This window comes from Girardinichthys multiradiatus, chromosome 6 (genome assembly GCF_021462225.1).
Source record: "Girardinichthys multiradiatus isolate DD_20200921_A chromosome 6, DD_fGirMul_XY1, whole genome shotgun sequence".
Taxonomy (NCBI): domain Eukaryota; kingdom Metazoa; phylum Chordata; class Actinopteri; order Cyprinodontiformes; family Goodeidae; genus Girardinichthys; species Girardinichthys multiradiatus.
In genome coordinates, this window is record NC_061799.1 from 22,531,015 (window position 1) to 22,552,449 (window position 21,435).

General features: G+C 38.8%; 3 protein-coding genes across 3 annotated transcripts; 1 reads left to right on the forward strand and 2 right to left on the reverse strand.

The window, feature by feature from the left end:
- The first annotated feature begins 70 nt into the window (after positions 1–70).
- LOC124869925 (ADP-ribosylation factor-like protein 14) lies at positions 71–4,810 on the forward strand. Its single transcript, XM_047368172.1, has one exon. It carries the CDS (start codon positions 3,210–3,212, stop codon positions 3,813–3,815), a length of 606 nt encoding a protein of 201 aa, XP_047224128.1. The 5' UTR covers positions 71–3,209; the 3' UTR covers positions 3,816–4,810.
- On the reverse strand, positions 3,637–6,471 carry LOC124869926 (uncharacterized membrane protein C3orf80 homolog). The gene is made up of 2 exons (XM_047368173.1): positions 5,206–6,471; positions 3,637–3,756 (listed from the first exon to the last, which is right to left on the reverse strand). Exon 1 carries the CDS (start codon positions 5,730–5,732, stop codon positions 5,226–5,228), a length of 507 nt encoding a protein of 168 aa, XP_047224129.1. The 5' UTR covers positions 5,733–6,471; the 3' UTR covers positions 3,637–3,756; positions 5,206–5,225.
- A 2,203-nt stretch (positions 6,472–8,674) lies between these two features.
- LOC124870338 (zona pellucida sperm-binding protein 3-like) lies at positions 8,675–12,991 on the reverse strand. Its single transcript, XM_047368962.1, has 8 exons — positions 12,513–12,991; positions 11,848–11,963; positions 11,634–11,737; positions 11,366–11,543; positions 11,149–11,266; positions 9,476–9,561; positions 9,056–9,291; positions 8,675–8,888 (listed from the first exon to the last, which is right to left on the reverse strand). Exons 1-8 carry the CDS (start codon positions 12,918–12,920, stop codon positions 8,794–8,796), a joined length of 1,341 nt encoding a protein of 446 aa, XP_047224918.1. The 5' UTR covers positions 12,921–12,991; the 3' UTR covers positions 8,675–8,793.
- Positions 12,992–21,435: the final 8,444 nt, after the last annotated feature.

Here is a 21,435-nt window from a genome sequence, read left to right on the forward strand (position 1 = left end):
GCTTCAGTCAGGCCAGGAATAGCTCCTTCTCTATGTCATGCCTGCAAGGAAGCTCACCCTGCTGCAGCACACTGAAAGGAGACAAGGCAAGAGTGTCTCCAAAACGTTTTATATATTAGATGGAGGGCAACTCTAATAACCTTGGTGTGACGCATCAAATACAAAAGTGTTAACAGGATTTCTAAAACACTGTTATTATTAATAAGGCTTTGTTGCATATGTTAATAGTCTAATAAATGTTAGTTTATGTTACAAGTTTATATTACAAGTATGTATATACCAAAAATAAGCTGATTTTTCTTATGTTAGCACATGAAAATTCTTCCCATTTTTATACTCAAGTCTTGCCATTTGAATTGCATTTAGGTCTTGACTTTAACAGGGGCAGGTAACACATAACACATTAATATGTTTTTACAGGGGTTAGCTTTGCAATATTATGAGCCATTTTTAACTTTATGTTTTAAAATTGTCTAAGGTCCCAATCATTTTTGGCCAAAGTTATAACGAGCCACTGTGGCCCAGGAGCCACAGTTTGCAGAGCCCTGATCTAAACCTTTCCATTGTAGCTTTGCTGTGTGTTTAGGGTCGTCGTCCTGCTGGAAGATGAACCTCTGCTCCAGTCTTAGGTATTTTGCAGCCTCCGATAGATTCTCTTTAGCCACATCTTAATGAGTTTATTGATGAGCTATACAGTTTTGTTTTGTTTTTTGGAAATGTTCAAAGTTTTGGATATATTCTACAGCCTAAACGTACCTTTAACATTTCCACAACTTTATCCCTGAGTTGTTCGTTGCGTTCTGTGTTCCTTATAATCTTTTCTGTTCACTGATGTTCTCATAACAAACTTTCTAGTAATTTATAGGGGTGGACAATATGCCCCTTGGTGGCCCCACTGATTCAAGGTCGGAGATGGTGTGCAGCAGCAGAACAAACTTAATATAGCTTGAACATGAGCTGATCTGATCGCAATGTCCCCCCACACCAACCCACATTGGTGTCTTATAACCCTATAAACAAATGCATCACACTTCAGTCTTACCGGAACACTATAATCTGTTGTATATACTTGGCATATATAAGTGAAATAAGAGGAGGGTACTGACTACAGAGGAAACGGCCCGGTTTACTTCATTTTAGGTGCTGTCAAGAAATCCATTTCTTGCACGAGTTTTTATCCAGCATGGGACAACACGGGTCCAAATCCTCCGTTGAAGCCCGCGTTATTTTTCAGCGTTCTTCTCCAGAGGACGTAAGCCTGAAGGAGGATCCATGCTCTACTCCACCCTCCGTGGTCCGCATTCAGAGAAAGGTTCCGTCTCCGGCAACCTGTATTCACCCTTCAGCCCGGACCGCAGAGAAACCCTCACCCCACTCCTGGCCACTGTGTCGCCGTGACACAGAGGGACTGGTGTACGTGATGGATAACCCAACTGGCGGTGTGTGGGTGAAACCGAGGGAAAAATGGACCAGATCTTGATGGGAAAAGAAGACTTCATGCGGGAAGCAGAGGATTTTACCTGAAGAATCAATCGAGCTGACTGAATACATGCAGTTGCCTTTGATTCATGTTCCCTAAAGCTCATGTGCAACTGCACCGCAGTGTGTTCAGCTGGAGCGATCATAAAGGGTCTGGGCAGCAGGCTTTAACACTGATTACTGCAGTTATTTAATTATAACTGTGTGCTTATCGTCTATAATATCGGGGTTTGAAGAAGATGGCCTTGTATGAGTCATACGCTTGTGTACTGCCATGTGCTGTTTATTAGTTGGGCAGTGATCCATTAGATTAAGGATGGATTATACGCAACAATTAGAGGAAAATATATTATGAAAAACAAGTCTGAATCAAGTCAGTTAAAGCGTTGGATACACTTTGGTAGAAATGTATCTCAGTAAAACTTTCCGAAGTCTGACTTAAGCTTTATTTATTTTTCTCTCTTTTTTATCTGTTGATCTTCATTGCTAGAGCATTGAACGTTAAAACTGAGTTTATTCATTATGTTTTGATATTTAAGTTCGAATGTAATAACTTAAGAATCGGTATTGACCCACTTTTATTAAAGTCAGACCACGTATTTTTTTAAATTGTGTAATTTGTTGTTTTTTTTTACTTCTTGCAGAAAGATGTGTGCCCTACACCGATGTTTACATCCAGTATTTGAACGCCTCCTGTTGTTTGCACTACAATTCATGATTTCATACGTTTTAACTGCCTTTGCAACTTGATTTATTACTTTAGCAGAGACAGGCGTAAATATTTGTATTCTTGTTTTGTGATGGTCGCATATCGTCTACATAGAAAATTTCTTAATTGAATGGATATGCTATTAAAACTGTTTAGAGTGGATTTTTTTGTTTATTCCCACCGTCATTATGTAGTCCACCATGTTCACATGTTAATATTAAACAGTCTCCCCAAAAGACTGTTTAATATGTCTGCACAGCAACAGTGGCTCCAATCGGCAATTGTAGATTACAATTGAAGTTGGCATCTGATATGTTGATTTCCATTTGGTGCTAAATTAAAGGGCTGTTTTACTCTTTTTAAAGGCGTTTGGACTCCTTGTATAACATCTGGGGTTTAAAATACATAACCTGATCAGATCTGAAGTGGATTATTTCACACACACACACACACACGCACACACACACGCACACACACACACACAAATGAGATATAAACATATATGAAAACTACTATAGTCATGCCACTCAAACCTGAAATGATCGCATGCTATTCAAAACACAATTTTGATTTGTGACGTTCAAGTTTTATTCTGATTGTATGACCACAAAGGGGCTTTGAAAGAAGAATGAGGTTCTCACCCAGGGTGCCTTTTATTCAACACCTGTCATTACCTGTTAAACAAATAGCCTACCTAATCACCTACCTGAAATCAACCTGCTAAAGTTCCCATAAAAAAATGTCCTGCGTAAATATTTTTATTGTCATAACTGCAGCAGTATGTAAGATAACTGATTACATTTGGAAAAAGGATTGTCAAGAATGATCGTGCCACTTTGAATGAGGGATAGGTCGAAACTTTGCCCTTGTCTCCGGGCTTTATCAGTATACAGTTAATGTTAGCGTGGAGATAATGGCTTATCTATTAAACTCCGGGCAACGCACTGTGCAAACAGTACACCAGGCCGGCGATGCGGCTGCCCCTCACGCGATTAAAGCGACTGCGTGAATCCACACCGCCATGGGCCACCTCATGTCTAAACAACCTCAAGTTCAAGTCCTTCTCCTCGGTCTGGACAATGCTGGGAAATCCACTCTCCTCTACAAACTGAAACACAACGTCAGCGTGTCGACCGTCCCAACCATCGGTTTTAACGTGGAGATGATAAACGCCAGAAAGAACAGGAAGAATATTGCCGTGACCATGTGGGACGTCGGCGGTCAGGGGAAGATGCGTGAACACTGGCACGACTATTACCCAAATGCAGGAGCCGTCGTATTTTTGGTGGACGCCTCCGACGTGGGGCGCATGGAGGAGGCGCGCAGTGAGCTGGAGAAGACGCTGCGGAGCGACCACCTGCGGGGCTGCCCGGTCATTCTCCTCGCCAACAAGCAGGACGTTAGCGGCGCGATGACCGTCACGGAGATGAAGGACAGGTTCAACATCAGGAAAATGTGCGTGGGTCGGGACTGGTTAGTCCAGCCTTGCTCCGCTTCGACTGGGTTTGGAGTCGAGGAGGCTTTTCGGCGAGTGGTCCAAATAGTCAAACTACCTTCTGAGCCTGGAGCTGTCAAAGACAATATCAAGAATACAGTGCACAACATGCGACACACTGGCAAACAATAAGTTTCATTTGGAGCATATGTGTCATGTTTTACTTATTTGCGCCAACAGGAAACTCAGCAATCAGTTCAATGGGTATATCACTGTAAAAATAGATGTTACTTTTTAAATAAGCATAATACGTTTTTAGTCATATTTCACAGTGGTTTCATTCTAACAGCATTAACTACTTTTTGTTTACAGATTTTCTCTGTTTGGTCTTCAGCGGAAATGTTAAGTGAACTGATATCACTGTCAGCTCCACACTAATGGAAACCTATCATTATAGTAGGCTTACCCTTGCTGTGTAACATCACATTTGAAATATGAATATGAACTTTACAATCATCGTTTAGTGGACTGTTTTAAAAACAGGGTATGAACTGGAGTCCAAAATATGGGATTTGGAAACTTGATATCTGGAACAATCTTCAACCTGAACCGCATCTGCAAAACATTTAGTCCATGAATTAAGGGCCTTTATGTATTTTGCTACTCTGTTGTGAGATTTTATTGAACTATGCTGCTGCTATCTTGGCCAAAACGAGATCTGTGATCTCAATAAGACAAAACTGGTTAAAACAACCCAAGTAATATTATTGTCACTCGTTGTGTCCAGCAGAGAATGGTAATGCTTATATGTGTATTGGTCATATTATGAATAAATAGACCAACTTAATTAAAACTGTCAGATTTGTGGTTGAGAAGGTTTCTGTTTTGGAGGAAGAATGGTAGTTTGTATAAAGCTGATGAAAGTGCTAATGCTATATCAAACTTTTTAAATGTTTGTAAATCTGAATAATTGCAAAGGCTATTACTATTTACTGTAATGTGAAACCACTCTTATTTTTTTATTTCTTTTTATAGATGGGCACATTTTAAATTTAACTAATTTAGTAGAGGATTAAAAAATCTGCTTGAATATTAATTTATTTAAATGTTTTCTAGCTGTTAACCTTACATAATGTGTGCTCAGAAATACTGATTAAAATCTACCTAAATAAAATGTATAACCAGTTTTGCTGTGTAAATTCCAACAGCTTGTTTTTATCAGCGTACATGTAAGTGATATGTAATCCTCAGAGTTAAGATGCAAACACGGGGCAGCCGGTACATTGCTTTAATCACTATTGTTTCAGGTTTGGGCCGGTATCAGAGTCTTTGTTCAATAATGCTATCTCATAGATTGCATTATTGAAACTTAAAGAGCAACAACTGTGTTATTTGTACCCTTCTAGAATTTTTCCAAAAAACGTGAAGGGAAAATATGCACTTGGCAAGCATATAGGCTAACTGGTCAATTTATTTTAATCTGATCAGTAAAAAGTTTATAAATTCTTAGCATTGGTCCAACAATGCCATATGGTGAATTTACTCGAATAAATTGTTGCTTAAGTGATAAGATAGTACTGACGTCTTAAAGTTGAATTCTGATCAAAAAGTGTTCTCGTCATTCATCTTGGAGGGCCCCGCTCGTCCTCGGCTCCCACCCGTCATTGTCTCTTCATAAGTCGGGAGATCCCTGCATTCCTCATATGTGGGCAGTTTTGCAGCTGGAGCATAAGCTAAAGGTGGATCAGCCAAGGTGTCCCGCGAACAGCTCTCCATGAGCATCTCTTGTGATGTGGTGACCGGCGGCTGTCGGTTTTGCGGCAGGCTGTCCTGCCTGGACCTGGAACACAGCATCCTCTGGATAAAGTAGCCCAGAGCGAAGAGGAGCAGCATGATGAGCACCCCGGAAAGTTTGCGGGTGACCATGGCGATGTTGGAGTAAATCCTGTTCTCATGGGGGTTGCAACAGGGGGCGGACGTGGTGTTTTTGCAGCAGATCTTGTCGTCCCTGCAGATGTCCAGTCCACATCTTCGGATGGAGGAAGAAAGTGAGCGAGTGAGGATGCAAACACTGAACACTATCAGTGCTCCGCATCTGCTGGAAAACATATCTGAGATCGAAACCGAAAAAACTGTCAAGCTTTAAAGGTGTAAGGATTCCCGGATCCAAACACTGAAATAGAGCAATCAATGAGTCACCGCATGTCCAGAGGAAAAACAAAGCATGAAAAAACAAACCAGTTTAAAGCTCCTAAGTTTGCATCATAAATTCCCAACAACCGGGTGTAATTAGCACATTCAGAAAAACAGAAATATTCCAACCAGCCGATCATTAACATTTAATTGAAGTATTTGGCTTTCAGTGTGTCAGCAAGTTGTAAACCCAGTCATATGCCTCACTCCTTTCTCATAGAATAGGCGCGCAAGAAACCTACGAGTAGACTCGTAGAAAGAGACATTATCTCGGAATCCAAAACAGTGGACGGAAGACCAGTCAGTATCCCAGAGTAGTCGTGTGGGATTGTTTCATGGACAGCGTTTAATACGCCCTCCCAGAAGAATCGGTGGGGGTCGGAGGCGGTTCCGGGCGCTGATGTATTTAACTCCAAACAGCTTAAAACTCTTCTCTGGCAAGAGTACAAGGAAGATCCATTTGCAGTAAGGCTTCGTATTCACTCACAGGTCAATCTGGGTCAGCGGAATGCAATGTTGTTGGTCCATTTAGACTGCTCCGTCGATACAAAGCACAAAGTGATGTCCTTTAATTGACAAAAAAAGGGAACAATCAATACTCAATGGACAGTTGTTTAGGCTACAGGAGAACAATAGCACGGCACTAGTCCTTGTGTAACTATAAGCAGCAATAAGCAAGAAAAAGAGCTGGGGCTGTGAGGGGTCGTTTTACTGGCAGGACTGAAGACAGCGTTTGTGTTACATCATAGCCTTTAGCAAAGATAATCAATGAAATGTCTGCATTATTACGTTGTGGGCTGTAATGGCAGGAAGTGGTTCTTAAAAGCATGTCTGAATGTCTTCTAAATTGACAAGAGCCAGTATCATGTTTCTGCAGATGAATCTTTGCTCTTGTCTGAGAGATGCATCGTTTGTTTGCATTACAGACACAATGCATTCTTTTGACTTCCACTTCTCTGTGATTTAAAGAGTCTGAAGATGAAATCTAATGCTAAATAAATTGCTATAGGCATTTACACCAAGGACCATAGACTGGCAGTAGGTTAATGGTATGTAATGCATTTTTGTACAAGGCGATCGGAGGTGTGACAAAAATGTTTGACCTTTAAGCAGTCGATTACTGGTGGTTGTTCATGAGATTTTATAGAATTCTTACAAAACCTTGTGTAAAATTATTTCCACTTTTTTTAACCATCTCTATTCAATTTTTTTCACTACAGTTTTATTTATATTGCGCCAATGCACAACACATATTGTCTCAATGCACTTCACAAATGTTTGGATTGGTGCGGGGTTGTTGGGGAGGTTAGAATAAACTACTGAGTGTTAGAGTTTGGCCATTTTAGAATGGGCTATGTGGGCACTAGGTAAAATAATAAACTGATCAGTTTGTCCATCTAGAGCCCACTGGTGGCCTTTGTTATACTAAAAACCACAAGGATTGAGGGTACCTCTCTGTCAGACTGATTAAAAGAAAACAGTAAAGGAAAGAGGGTGCTTCAAGTCCTCGCTCTTCCACATTCATTCTGATTGAGTACCAGGTGAGCAGAGTAACAGAACATCCCCCATGCCAGGTCCATTGAAACATCAGCTCTGCCCCTACAGGGTCTCATGCTTGCAGCTACGATAGGAATCCAAACCTTTTATACACGCCCTCAAAAAAACTCAGTCCTTTGTCTCCACAACTGGCATTGGGCCTCTGAGGGAAGGGAGCAGATGACAGTCTGTCCAACAGACTTAGATGTTTAAATGGAATGCTCATCTGGATCCAAGCTTGGTCCCGTTCTCAGCATAATGGCTGATAGGTCACCTGCCTATTGTGATCACAGCAGGTTCCCAGATAAGGGTGTGCAGTCTCAGGTTTGCAGAAAAAATGTTTTCAAGATGCAACAGTCAAGAGTGATGCAGACAAACAGGTGATATCACAAAGGAATATCAGTCACACTTGACCATTTAAGCAGGCTGGCTGACTTCAACTGCTCATTTTGAGTGAGCTTTGGACATCGCACTTGTACTGATTCTTTTCCTTTTTGTTAACTACATCTATTCTCCCAACTTTCTGCCATCTGTGATGCATTTCAGGATACGCCACAAATGAGGTAGCATGGATTTTAAACTCTTGTGCTAGCAAACACTCAATTTTCCAGTCTGGACTTGGAAACTGTCACTCCGACTTAACTTTAAAGAAAAGCCAAGCAATGCATCATATTCGATAGTAACCAAAAGCTACTCCTCTCAATATAAATAGCTAAGTAGCCACAGGGCTTCCAGTGCCAACTGTTCACCAAGTAGTGTCAGAAGCCACATGTAAGCAATACAGGTGAACATCCATTTTCTTAATGCCATTTTGACAAAACGTCAGAAACATGGGATGCATCTACTCTTCTAGAGTAATCCAAATTACATTTTACTGCCATTAGATATGGAGAAATAAGATAGCAGTTTTTCGATAAACATCTTCTTGCTGCCCATTCCTCTCCCTCAGAAAAAAATCTTTTTTCCTTTGTGTCAGGATTCTGGCCCAGGTGACACACTGTGGGACCAAATGCTCTGTAAGCACCGCTACTCAAGCAAAAACCTAGTTGCTCTCTGCCTCCTCCACACCTTGGTGGATCATATCCACAGCCTTTTGTGCATTAAACCTTGGTGTCCTCACCCCAGTCAAGAACAGCAGCTCAGGTGCCTTTAAAATCTCTGAAGCATCACTACAAAAGTGTTTAAATAGTCCCATTAATGCATTTTGGGTCACGTTAGGAACAATCCTCAATTTCAGGCTTCAAGAATGACATTTTAACTGCTGTCAAATGTTGAAACAATATGCAAGGATTTAACAGAAAAGTTCAAGTTGATGGACAAAGTTCGAAGGGAGAACTTTATTACAAGTCATTTGAGGGATGGGATCAATATTGGCATTTGCATATTTTGTGGTTTTGTCCAAAAATCATTTCATTCACACTCCTGTCAGGTCTCCCCAGTCTCAGAGGGTCTTCGCCGTTTGTTGATACACCTCTTGAGAATCTGATGATTTTCTGGGCAACATGACAAGAAGAGGTCCAAGGTTGGCAATTATGTCTGTAAAAACAAATAGTGTCATTTAAAAAAGTATTCTTATTGGCTTTACCAAGTGGTTTGAAGCAATAAATGATTTATCTAGTAAGATTTAAAAAGTCAGGATATTCATATGACAATCTTTGGAAAAAAAATAAAAATGTCACCAAGTAGCAATTCAATGTACTCACGCTGTTTGTAGTCAATGTTTCTCTGTTGCCTCTTGTACATTCCTGGATGGAAGTGGAAGTAATTGGCTGGATGATGTTCAGCTTTACTCTGGAATAAACTTTCTGGTGTAGTCATGGTGGGTCTTGCTTTGGTGCTGGTAATGGTTTTGAGGGGTACTGTGGTTTGAGGTTTCTCAAAACAGTAAGAGACATCACAGCTTCTACATGCCTGGTCATTTCCATCCACTGACTTCCATCTGGAGAAGAGATAAAGTCTTAAATGCAACTAGTGTACAAAATGGATATCAAAATACTTGGTAATATATTGTAAGTACTTTATTACAAGGCAGAAAAAAATAAATACTCAAATGGGTAGATGATGCAGTACTGATATTTTTGTAGTAATAATTGTGTATTGTAGAAAAAAACCTGATAAATTACCGGTTTCCGATTAAAGAGCATGCCCGGTTTTGAGAGTTGACAGCCAGTGTGACAGGAACAGCTTTCACAGAGCAGGTTATGTAAATCTGTGGAAGAGAAGTGTTTGTATGACCTGGTCAAAACTAAAGATGCAAATTAGCCAACTCTGCTCATACCAAATATACCGATACTTTCCCAGTTAACTTTATCTCATACTCGAGGCCAGTATAGACTGGATCATTAACCCCGTTCAGTAGAGTAAATTACCTTCTCTTTGCCCCCTCATTTAAGGAAAATAAACACCTTCAAAAATTAACGTCAAGATAAAAAAAAAGAAAAATGTATATGTACACACACACAAAACTGTAGACTTCTTCCGACTTTACTAAACGTGGCTTGTCTGCTCCAGTACCTACTGGCCAAATTTGACCTCATCTGCATGGCCTTAGGCAGAGGAAACAAATTTTAAACCATAACCATGCATAGAACATGCAGCCAACATAATAGATCCTCACTCAAAATTACTTTAATAGTAGAATATGCAATGGATAAAACGATTTAAACAAATGATGAAACATCTGAACTCAGAACAAATGCCTCTGTTTTTTAAAATTTTTTTTTTAGAAGTTTAATTCAAAAACTGAAACTGATTAATTACACACACACTCATCTCATACATTTCAAGCAATTTTTACAGTTACTTCTGATGATTATGGCTTACAGCTAAATGAAAACTTCAAATTCACCTTCTCAAAACTAGAATGTTAGGACTAAAAGGCTTCTTATAACAAAATAACATATGGAAAATTTTATCCATGCACTATACAGTATATTCTCTCTCAAGTTTGCTTGGGGCTGCTTTTACATCAATTACTGCAATAAAAACATGGCATGAAAGCGATGAGCCTGTAGCTCTACTGAGGTGTTAGGGAAGCTTTACTAGAGCATTTCAGCTATTCCATATTTGGTCTGGTGTCTCATCTTCCCATTTAACAATACTCCATAGTTTCTCTCTATGGGGTTTAGGTCCGGCCAGCTGGCTGGACAATCGAGCAGTGATGCCAGTCATCAAATTAGGTATTTGTACTTTTGGCAATGTGGATAGTTGCCAAGTTCTGCTGGGGGAAAAAAACAAGTCAGCATGGCCAAACAGATGCAGATGAGATGGCTCCTCAAATCATGGATTGTCAAATTTACTCATCTGAATACAGAACTTTGCACCATTGAGCAACAGTCCAGTCCTTTTTCTTCTGTGACAGTTGAAGATCTTTCCTGGATACGTCTATGGTGGAACCTGTTGCATCGACTCCCTACGCGACACACGCCATGTGAATCTTCCTCAAACTCTTGAACGGGGTTCACTCCACAATTTATTTCAAAATTTTGTAATCCTTTTTGCTTGCACACCTTTATCTAACAAATGTTTGCCTTCCACTTAACTAAGATGCATTGATACAGCACCATGAACAGTCAGCTTCTTTTGCAGTGGCCATTTGTCACTTACCACCTTGTTGAGGTTTGTCAATGAGCATCTGCTGTACAGCTCAGTCTTCCCCCATGATTATGCAGGCCATAAGACATTTTGTATCCAATTCTAAATTAATTTACCAATGTACAGAGAAGCATCTAGTTTGGTAGATATTTACATCGGCCTCACCAATTTGTGTCTGCGGAATACTAAGCAAATCACAAACCTCGTTACTGGGTTCCTGGTGGAACCTGAAGGCCACTAGCTGGAATCTCAGCTTGTGCTCCTCAACTCTTGGCAAGAAAAGAGAGTTGGAGTTTGTCAGGTAAGCATCAACAAGACATCTGTTGGGGCAGAAATGGATATAAAGTTTGTTAACTTACAAAAAAAAAAAAGGGGGGCATTTTTTTCATGCTGCATCATTAGAAAGTGCCACAGCTCACCCATAATTCTCAATGAAGTCGTATCTTAAAGGGGCTTCTGTGTCAGGAGTTGCTGTGGCAACACAGTGGTCAACATAAATTCGAAGAGGCATGTGGTGACCCATAACAATAGATACTTCAAAGTTAATCGGATCACCCACAAAAAATGTGTAAGATCTTCTCTCGAACTGCCAATCATCTGCAAAGACAATAAAAGACCGTATTTTTCCCCAACACGTCCTTATCAACGTATCCCATGGTCCATAAAAAGATATAATTTATTCAATACCAGTCATGATTTGCAGGTTGAAGGCTGTCTGATCATCTACAGAATCTATGGACACAAAAGGAACCCAGGTGGGATACAAGGAAAGGCCATCCACAGTGTACCTCCTGAAACCAGACAATATGGTTTTAAAAATCCAATAGGCCTCATGCAAACTGTACTAGAACATAATATGGGTTCTGCAACACATGTGCCAACTATTCTAAGCAGGAGTCACCTGTCATAATGACATTCAACTGGTACAGCTGCTACATCCAGTCTGAGCAATCCATCTAATGAAGGTTTAGGTGAGTAGTTCAGAACATTGGAATAGATGATCTTGTCTTCTGTTGACTGGTGAATAAAAAAAAAAAAAAAAAAATACACCTGCGTTTAAACCTGAGCTGGATCGTTCCATACTAAAGATTTGTGAAACATTTTAATATATGCTTAACAATAAGCATTTATATATTTTTTTCAGATTAGGGACACCACAGATTACATTAATGGTCAAATAAAATCTGGACTGAATCACTTTACAATGAACACAGATTTCTTACTTCCGCAAAATATGTAATGTTTTCAGTAGAGTTTGTGTGTGCTTGTAGTTTTAGGTTTTTCTTTTTTCTTAACCAAATGTGTCCTAGTCCAAGTAAGAATCCATTAAATTTTGGTGGTGATCCACATGCAGGATTTATTTTCTATCGTGTCAGTGACCCTACTTTGGGTGGTGGAGGTATACTGTCTTGTTTTAATTCGCAAGTCCTTAAATTCATTTGTAGAAGATAAACCCAGATAAAGTGTATCAAGCTTAGAAGGACTGAATCGCCCAGGGTATCATTCACACAAAAAACTACGCTGCTTGGAAGGCCACATTTTCATTAGGTATGGAACAGTGCTTACATAGAGTTTGGTCCCACAGTCTGTCAACCGGGCCAGAATGGTGAACTCCTCCTCTCCTGACTGGACCGCCCCGCATTCAGTCCCTTCGCTCAGAGAGTTTGAGCCCAGTTGAAGATGTGCAACGTCCACCTTTAGGCCTGCATCAAACATGTCTGCCTGCACCACAACCTCCATAAAATCCGGGAGGCACTTTACCACGACTGGTCGAGGCCGAACACTGAGCTCCGCGCTTTGCTGCTGCTTCATGGCCGACAGCTGAGGCTGAACTCCTCCGTATGCTCTGACCAAAGCTTGTGGGTTTGTTGCTCTAGAACCCCGGCTGTAATCCAGTCGACCTTTTGTTACAGTGGAAAGTGAGTAAAAGATGATGAGCCACCAGGACACGATTTGTCGCAGGTTGTGGTCCATTCTCAGACACGTTTGGAAGAGACTGGGTCCAGAACCCACTGAAGATATGGCTGCAGCTGCAGGTGATTAAGGCTCCTTAGAATCACCTGGTGAGGAATATTTATAACCGCTGCCAGCTGTGAATGAACATGTTTATTACTTACTTTGCGGTGAATAAAGCTTCTTAGTGTATTCAGTTTTTATTTTCTTTGTTTCTTTTGCATAAAATAATTATTAATTTGTTGGAATGTAGTCACACTATTAGTCATAAATGCTGTACGCTTAATTGTCCACTAGATGGCGATAAAGCTCATTTTCCGAGCTTCCAGAATGCCTTAACACTCCCAAGCCACACCAATTGTGCTTTACAGGCACAATTGGTGTGGCTTGGGAGTGTTAAGTACTCATTGTAGTTAACCAAAATACCATCAGTTTGTTACATAACTTACCCTCTGACTTTAAGGGTTATGTTAACATATGTAAAATTAGCTCAAAAGTTATGACATTTATGTTTGGTTGATTATATCTTTGTTTATTACAGCTTCTTGGCAATAAATCTTATACTGTTGGAAAACTGGTTTGTTTTTTCTTAAATGTGGCCATTTCTGTAATGAAAATGCATTTTTGGGTTATACTGCAGAGTTGAGTGTGCGGGTTACCAAATCCTCCCTAACAGCTTATTCGACTATTGACTTGTTTGTTGTCGTTATTTGGACTTAATAATAGAAGTCTGAAGTAACAAGAAATATTGGTAGTTTAAAAATCAGCTGTGGGACCCCAGTGCATGGGAGAACTGCACACATCCACAACATTGTTGGTATGTAAACATACTTTTATGGGACATCTTCAAAAATGCAAAGTTTTTTTGCTCAACAATTTATTTATATTTTCACAACTTTTATGAATCCCTAGTCATTTTGAGGTTTGAACTCCTGTGCGGATGAAGCAAGTAAAGGTGCCACTGTGGACCCTGGTAATTTTTTACTTTTTTCAGAACTAATTTGTGTGAGAACATGATGGTAATGATTGATATAATAACACCTTAATTTTTGGTTGGTGGAAGGTAGTGGGTATCTGTAAGTCACATAAATGAAGTCTAAGCAGTCATGGATTAGAGTCACTTCTGTCAGTGCACCCCAGGGCAGCTGTGGCTACATTGTAGCTTATCACTGTCAGTGTGTGAATGTGTGTATGAATGGGTACACACACATAAAGGACATCCTTCAATCAAACGAGGTGTGAAAATTTTGACAGGTGGGCGGGACTTCCGGTGGCTGGGACATCCTAGGGCGGGACTTCCGGTGGCTGGGGCTTCCTGTGACGTAACCGGATATCATCATTAATCGGATGTTGTCATTAACCGGAAGTTGTCATTACAAGGAAGCGAATCTTTCTAATTGGATGTTTTTTGATGTTTTTTACATCTAAAAACAAAACATGTAGTTTCTCCACTTTAAAAGGTCACTCAATTTAATGCAGGCACATCACACGAAATTCTGATAAGAAGAGAGAACCTGACAGATTGTAAATTCATTTTGTTTTAACACAGGGGGTTATTTAGATGCTATTTAGAAAAGAAGGATGAATTGGCTTCTGTTGTAGAGATGATCTAAAACAGAGAAACCAATGAACTGAAAAAAAAAAATGTTATGAGTGCTCAGCATCCTGTTTCCAAATTAGAAATGGATTCTACAGCTAAAAGACTTTGTTTGGAATCATGAGAGACTCCATTTGGTAAAATGGATGATAATTTTACTTACCTTAAGCTTTTCTTTTTTTTCATCTTAGAGATCTTGATGATTTAGAGAAAACAGTTTTCTCCTCATTCCACATGGGAGCCAGAGGTTGTAACCAGTATGTCTATGTAAAACGTAACAAGAAACTGAAAAAATAAAAACTAAAGGTTATAAAATCCTCAGACATGTCACTGTTTATTGAATTAAAGCAGACAACTTGTGTATTGTCTCAGACAGTCTTCACACCAACTGTAGTCAAAAGTAATCAAGACGAAAATGGCACTTTCATGGCTATAAGTCTGGAGCATTGTCTGACAATACACATCCACTGTTTAATGAATTAATGCGTCTGCGCTGTTGCTGAGGTGTCTCAGGGGGGGTATGGCCAAGGGGCGTAACTAAGCGCGCTAATAGGATTTTGTCATTAGGGGCGAATCTAGAATCAACAAATTAAAAAACAGAGGGGCGTTCTTCATTGTTTGTTTTAAATACTAGCGGAAAATGCAACAATTTACTTGCAGCATTCGCTGGAAAAGAACGCTTGTTGAACAATGGTTAGAGTTAAGAGAGTTTTTCATCAAACCGGGGAGAAAAGCAAGATGTGCCAAGATGATGAACAACCATCTACATCATCTATTTCCTCGTCTGAGATATCTATCGGAATTCCTATCGTAACATACTCTGCAGATGATGATTCAACTTCACCAACAACAATGGATGAAAAACAGGCCTCAGGTCAGCTAAGACGTACATCTCTTCTGTGTGAAACCCCAGTAACCGTCTACAGGCATACGCGCCGTGAAATGGATGCCCCGAAGAAATCAACATATTACCTATGCAAGGTACAAAGGCCTCCGTTCGACACTCTGCAGGAAGAGTGGTCTTTGGAACAATATGGACTGAGCGGTAGCTGGGGGTATATTTTCATGTACGAAATAGGAGAGCTCTGCCTGTATCAATTGGATCAAGATGAGGTATTTAATGGATCATTTGCTCTGTGTACTCTCACCCACAACGACTGGGCTGTGTTACGGCTGGCAATCCCACACCTTAACGAGAACCCTGAATCAGTCTCAGTGTACGAAAGGGAGGATGAAGATGAAAGCTCTCCTCGACCAGCAAAAAGGATGAGAATGTGTCCTTCTGATGTCGAAATAGCTGCGAGAGAACCTTTCTTTAGTGCAGTGTGGGGGTCAAAAACCACAGCAAATGGCCGCTGGTCTTTTCAGGCAAGCAAACGCAAGAATAACCAGACGACCCCCTCAGATCTGTTTGTGTTGGAGGCATTCAATCAGAACTGCGGTGTATTCAAGACTGTGCTGGCTCTACCGTATGATGCTTGGGTTGAGAAGATGAATGAAATTGGACAGCGTCTTCCCAACCTTTTCGAAAACTCATGCTGCTGGATTGATGTTATGTCAGTGAAAAGAATCCTGACGTTCCCTGTTGTGGATCTAAAGCCCACCCTCTTTTGAGAACCCACCCTCTTTTGAGGACCCACTCCCCTTCTTCAGGACCCTCCCACCTTCCTGCGCTATATATCAGGGTCTAACTGCGAGCTCACAGACTCTTCTTCTTCATAACGGCGGGCTGCAGACCTTGAGAATGTACGGGAAAACACCATACTGGGACCTCTACAGCCAGCAAGAAGAGACTGTCTTCTCTCCTGATCATGATGATAAAAGCTTCAACACCGGGCCATATCATCCACCTTCTCCAGACCTCTACTCACCAGCCGCCTCATCGTCGCAGCTCTTTGAGTCCCTATTCAGTTCAGGGACACCAACAGGATATAACCTCAGATCGTATCATCCGCCTTCACCCGGCCTCTATTCACCACTATGCGTGGCTGAGTCTGCACACACAGATATCCAACCTTGGATACAGTTGGTGTGAAGACTGTCTGAGACAATACACAAGTTGTCTGCTTTAATTCAATAAACAGTGACATGTCTGAGGATTTTATAACCTTTAGTTTTTATTTTTTCAGTTTCTTGTTACGTTTTACATAGACATACTGGTTACAACCTCTGGCTCCCATGTGGAATGAGGAGAAAACTGTTTTCTCTAAATCATCAAGATCTCTAAGATGAAAAAAAAGAAAAGCTTAAGGTAAGTAAAATTATCATCCATTTTACCAAATGGAGTCTCTCATGATTCCAAACAAAGTCTTTTAGCTGTAGAATCCATTTCTAATTTGGAAACAGGATGCTGAGCACTCATAACATTTTTTTTTTCAGTTCATTGGTTTCTCTGTTTTAGATCATCTCTACAACAGAAGCCAATTCATCCTTCTTTTCTAAATAGCATCTAAATAACCCCCTGTGTTAAAACAAAATGAATTTACAATCTGTCAGGTTCTCTCTTATCAGAATTTCGTGTGATGTGCCTGCATTAAATTGAGTGACCTTTTAAAGTGGAGAAACTACATGTTTTGTTTTTAGATGTAAAAAACATCTAAAAAACATCCAATTAGAAAGATTCGCTTCCTTGTAATGACAACTTCCGGCTAATGACAACATCCGATTAATGATGATATCCGGTTACGTCACAGGAAGCCCCAGCCACCGGAAGTCCCGCCCTAGGATGTCCCAGCCACCGGAAGTCCCGCCCACCTGTCAACATTTTCACACCTCGTTTGATTGAAGGATGTCCTTTATGTGTGTATGGGTGAATGACTGATTGTTGTGTAAAAGCGCTTTGGGGTCTCTGGGGACTTGATAAAGCGGCGTACAAGTTCAGTGCCATTTACTATTTAACCATTTTACAGTCCACATCGAGTTGCAAGTTCTCTGTGATTTGAGTTTTAATCAAAAGGTTCCTATACTGACAAGTGAAAAACCCACATTTGTCAAGAGTTCACTACTTCATTAGTTTCGGTTTCTCACAAAAACATTTCAGAAGAACTGCTAAAGAACCTAATAAATGTTTAGATTTTGACAATAAATATTCTCAAAAAATTTGTTTTGGTAGAAAATCTGTAAAACTAGTAATTTCATTAAAATAAAGCATTACTGTTTAATGCTGGCATTGTAAGATATGGTATTCCATTGTAATTTAATACTGGCATAATTAAACTGTTTTCTTCTACTTTTGGTGGTTTCACTACACATATTTCATGAGACCGTAAGGATATGATAGGTTAGATAGAAACAAATATTCTTTACAATTAAGATTAACATGTATGAGTATATGGGACTCAGTAATAGACAGATTGTAGAATTATTCTTTTTACTTAAATAAAATGGTAGTGTCGAGGTTTATAAAAGTAAGATTTATTGTAAAGATTTTGTTAGATTAAAATAAAAAAAATGTTATGCTAATAAAAACCTATAAAATATAATCATGCATTATAACAGCAAATGAAATCTCCAAACATTCCAATAGGTACAAAAGAAAGACTTTCTGGTTTTATAATTAAATTACATGGGATTTAAGGTATATTTCTTGCATTTATATAATGATTGTTTAAGCTTTTTCTTTAAAAATCAAAACAAGAAATGTTTTGTTTGTTATTATAATTAGTTTATAACATCTAGATATAACTTTTCAACTCCATGATTTCTGGCTTTTGCCCAGAAATATATACTAAATCAGATAAGTGTAATTGTTAAAGTGTAACGTGTTCATTTACAATAATATATTCATTCAGATGTTCTGTACTTGGTGGATTTTTTTCCCTATTGCCATGCTCTCAGAGATTACATCACAGGTCTCAACCTCAGCAACCACAACTATCAGTGGTGTTTGTTCACACGACAAGGAAACAATACAAACTAAAACTGACAAAACAAAACCAACTATTGACTTTCGGTACTGTTTTATGAATAACAAGTTGCAGACTAGCTGCACATTCGAAAAACTCTTTCATATAACCAACCTCAGTCACTCCCAAGGTTTGCCTCTGAAGGATTCTTATGAGTGGGATTTTGGATCTTCCACTTAACAATCAAGGTGGTGATTACAGGAATATACTTTCACATGTATTTTATCATGTATTTCTATGGCCACAAAATGAACAGCTGAGTTGGAACTGACAAGTGGCACAAACAAATGATAGTTAATGTTTGTAAAAAGCACTATTAATTCTGAAATTATTCATTATTCGTAGCTTAATCCTAATCTTAATCTTATTTAATCTTATGAGTGGAAAAAAGCAGCATGCAGAAAAAATGTTGGTTTTAGAATAAAATGAAATACATCAAAATTAGAAGTCAGAAAATCAACATGAGGTCAATGTAATAGAAATACTTTGACAAAATGTATATTTCTAAAGATCATTTGGATGTAAAATATAAAATGTATCCTTTTATAAAGTTCATAAAAATGTGCCATTTGTTTTTATCTTTGCCCTAAATTTTTTAAACCATTAAAGAAAAATAAAGCTTAACAACCTTATTCTTTAAGAGGCAAATTCATTTAGATGTTGTTGATAGTATTGAAACATGTTTAAAGTATTTTAAAGAAATAATATTAGCAGATTTTCTGATGCTGGGCTTTGAGGTTTAATAAATTATGTTTTCTTAAAGATGGAGGAATGAATAATACTGCAAGCACTACCAAAATAACAATTCTGAAATTGTTAGAAATTTGAAATGTATTTTTGAAACTTATACTGCAATAAACTGCAGCAGAATATTAAAACCAATGACTTTCAGTAGTGTTTTCATAAAAATAAAACTTTTTCTCCATTTTGGCTTTGTTAAAACTGAAATTAGCATATCTGTAATAAAGCTCTGAAATACAGGAAAAAAAAAACATACATTTTAAAATTTTTTCATCAATGTTGTGTGATCACATGTAGAGACATATAAATACAAGTAAAAAAAAAAAAAAGTTAAGTGTGATGAAAAGAAAAAGCACAGGTGAAAACAGCTACAACAAAATGCTTGACATGGGAAAACATGTTGAGAACATTTCTAAGTTCTTTGATAACAATAGAAACCATAACAAAGTTCGCTGAATGTTGTACAGCTGAAAAATGTAAGACTTTTAAAGGATTTCTCTCCCAATTAATAGATGAACCAAGCTGAAGAATTTTTTGCTTATTAATAAATGAGTAGATAAATTCTGAAATGGTGCTATTTTTGTTTCATTTATGTAAGAAACAATATACAGTGGGGAGAATAAGTATTTGATACTTATAACCCTAACCCTATTTTGCAGGTTTTCCCATTTGCAAAGCAATTAATTACTTAAAAATCACACAATGTGATTTTCTGGATTTTTGTTTTAGACTCTCACTCACAGTTGAAGAGTACCTATGATAAAAATGAAAGACTTCTACATGCTTTGCAAGTGGAAAAACTTGCAGCATATATCATACTTTTTAAAACAAATATTAAATTACATTGAGATATATTATTTTTATTTGGTCACAGTTGGTCATGATTATGTCTTAGACTCATTTATATGTATAACTGCATAAGATTCAACCCTGCATGATAATGAAACATTTCTCGGTAACAAATAAAATACTTAATTTTAACAAATAAAATTGTAATTTAAGTGTACTAATTAGTGATTGCAGGTTTAACAGGCTACACACACATACAGGAATATAAAATACAACATTTTAAAAAAAATTAACCCTATAAGCACATTTTCCTTAACCCAAGCTAAGAGATTAGAGACATTTGAGCTTTTGTGGTGGGTTTAAATGGTTTCTAAACAGACAGCCTGCCTCAGTTTCATTCATAAACATGGTCAGATTTCTCTATACAGGAGTGATCCACAAAGTCTGCAACCTTCTCTGAGGTAATAACATCATAGGTCTCTCTCAGCCTCAGCAGCCACAAAGAAGCCAAATATTTACTTTCAGTACGCTTTTTTCATTAACAGGCAGTGGTTTACCTGCACTTTCGAAAAATCATTCATTTAACTGACCTACGCCCACGGCTGACAGTTCATGGTGTTTATTCAGAGACTCATCAGGATTTGAATGACTGGGTTTGTGAGGTGATGTCATTATGTTCTGAGAAACTGATACTTATGTTGACACATCATTCGTGCTTCTTAGCATTAATTTCTTAAGGAAAGAATGTAGACTCTGCAAGGACTGGTGTCAAGTCTTGGTACCAGTCAAAACCAAACAAAATCAAGAGAAATCTAAATTCTTTGTTATAAGACAAATTTAATCTGAGCCCAAAACCTGACTTTCAATACCTTTCTATATAAGCTATGACAATCCCGATGATGATGAGGGTGGTTACCATTACACTGAACTTTCCAAATTACTACAAACAGCATCATGAAGACGAAGAATCATCCCGGCTTTAAACAGTGCAGTGTTCAATGCATCATTCAGAAATGGAAACCGGATGGCACAACTGCAAACCTGTGAAGACATGGCCTTCCACCTTAACTTGGAAAGAGTGGCATTAATCACAGAAGCAGAAAAGAGGTTCATGATAAGTCTGGAGGACCTGCAGACATCCACACCTGAGAGCTGAGAGCTGTCGATATGACAGCTATTATTGGGAAACCTTACAAATCTGGGCTAAATGGACAAAGCAAACATTTAAAACAAGATGCTCTGGTCAAATTAAACCAAATTTATTTATTTTTTGCCTACATCCAATATACATCCAAAAAATAACATCTCCCTAAAAACACCATCCCTATTGTGTATCATGGTGGTCGCAGCATCACGCTGTCGAGATGCTTTTCTACAGCAGGGACAGGGAAGATGGTTAGCAGTGATGGGAATATGGATGAAGATAAATACAGGACAATCCTGGAAGAAAACCTTTTAGAGGCTTCAAAAGACTTGGGGCAGAGGTTATCCTTCCAGCAGGACA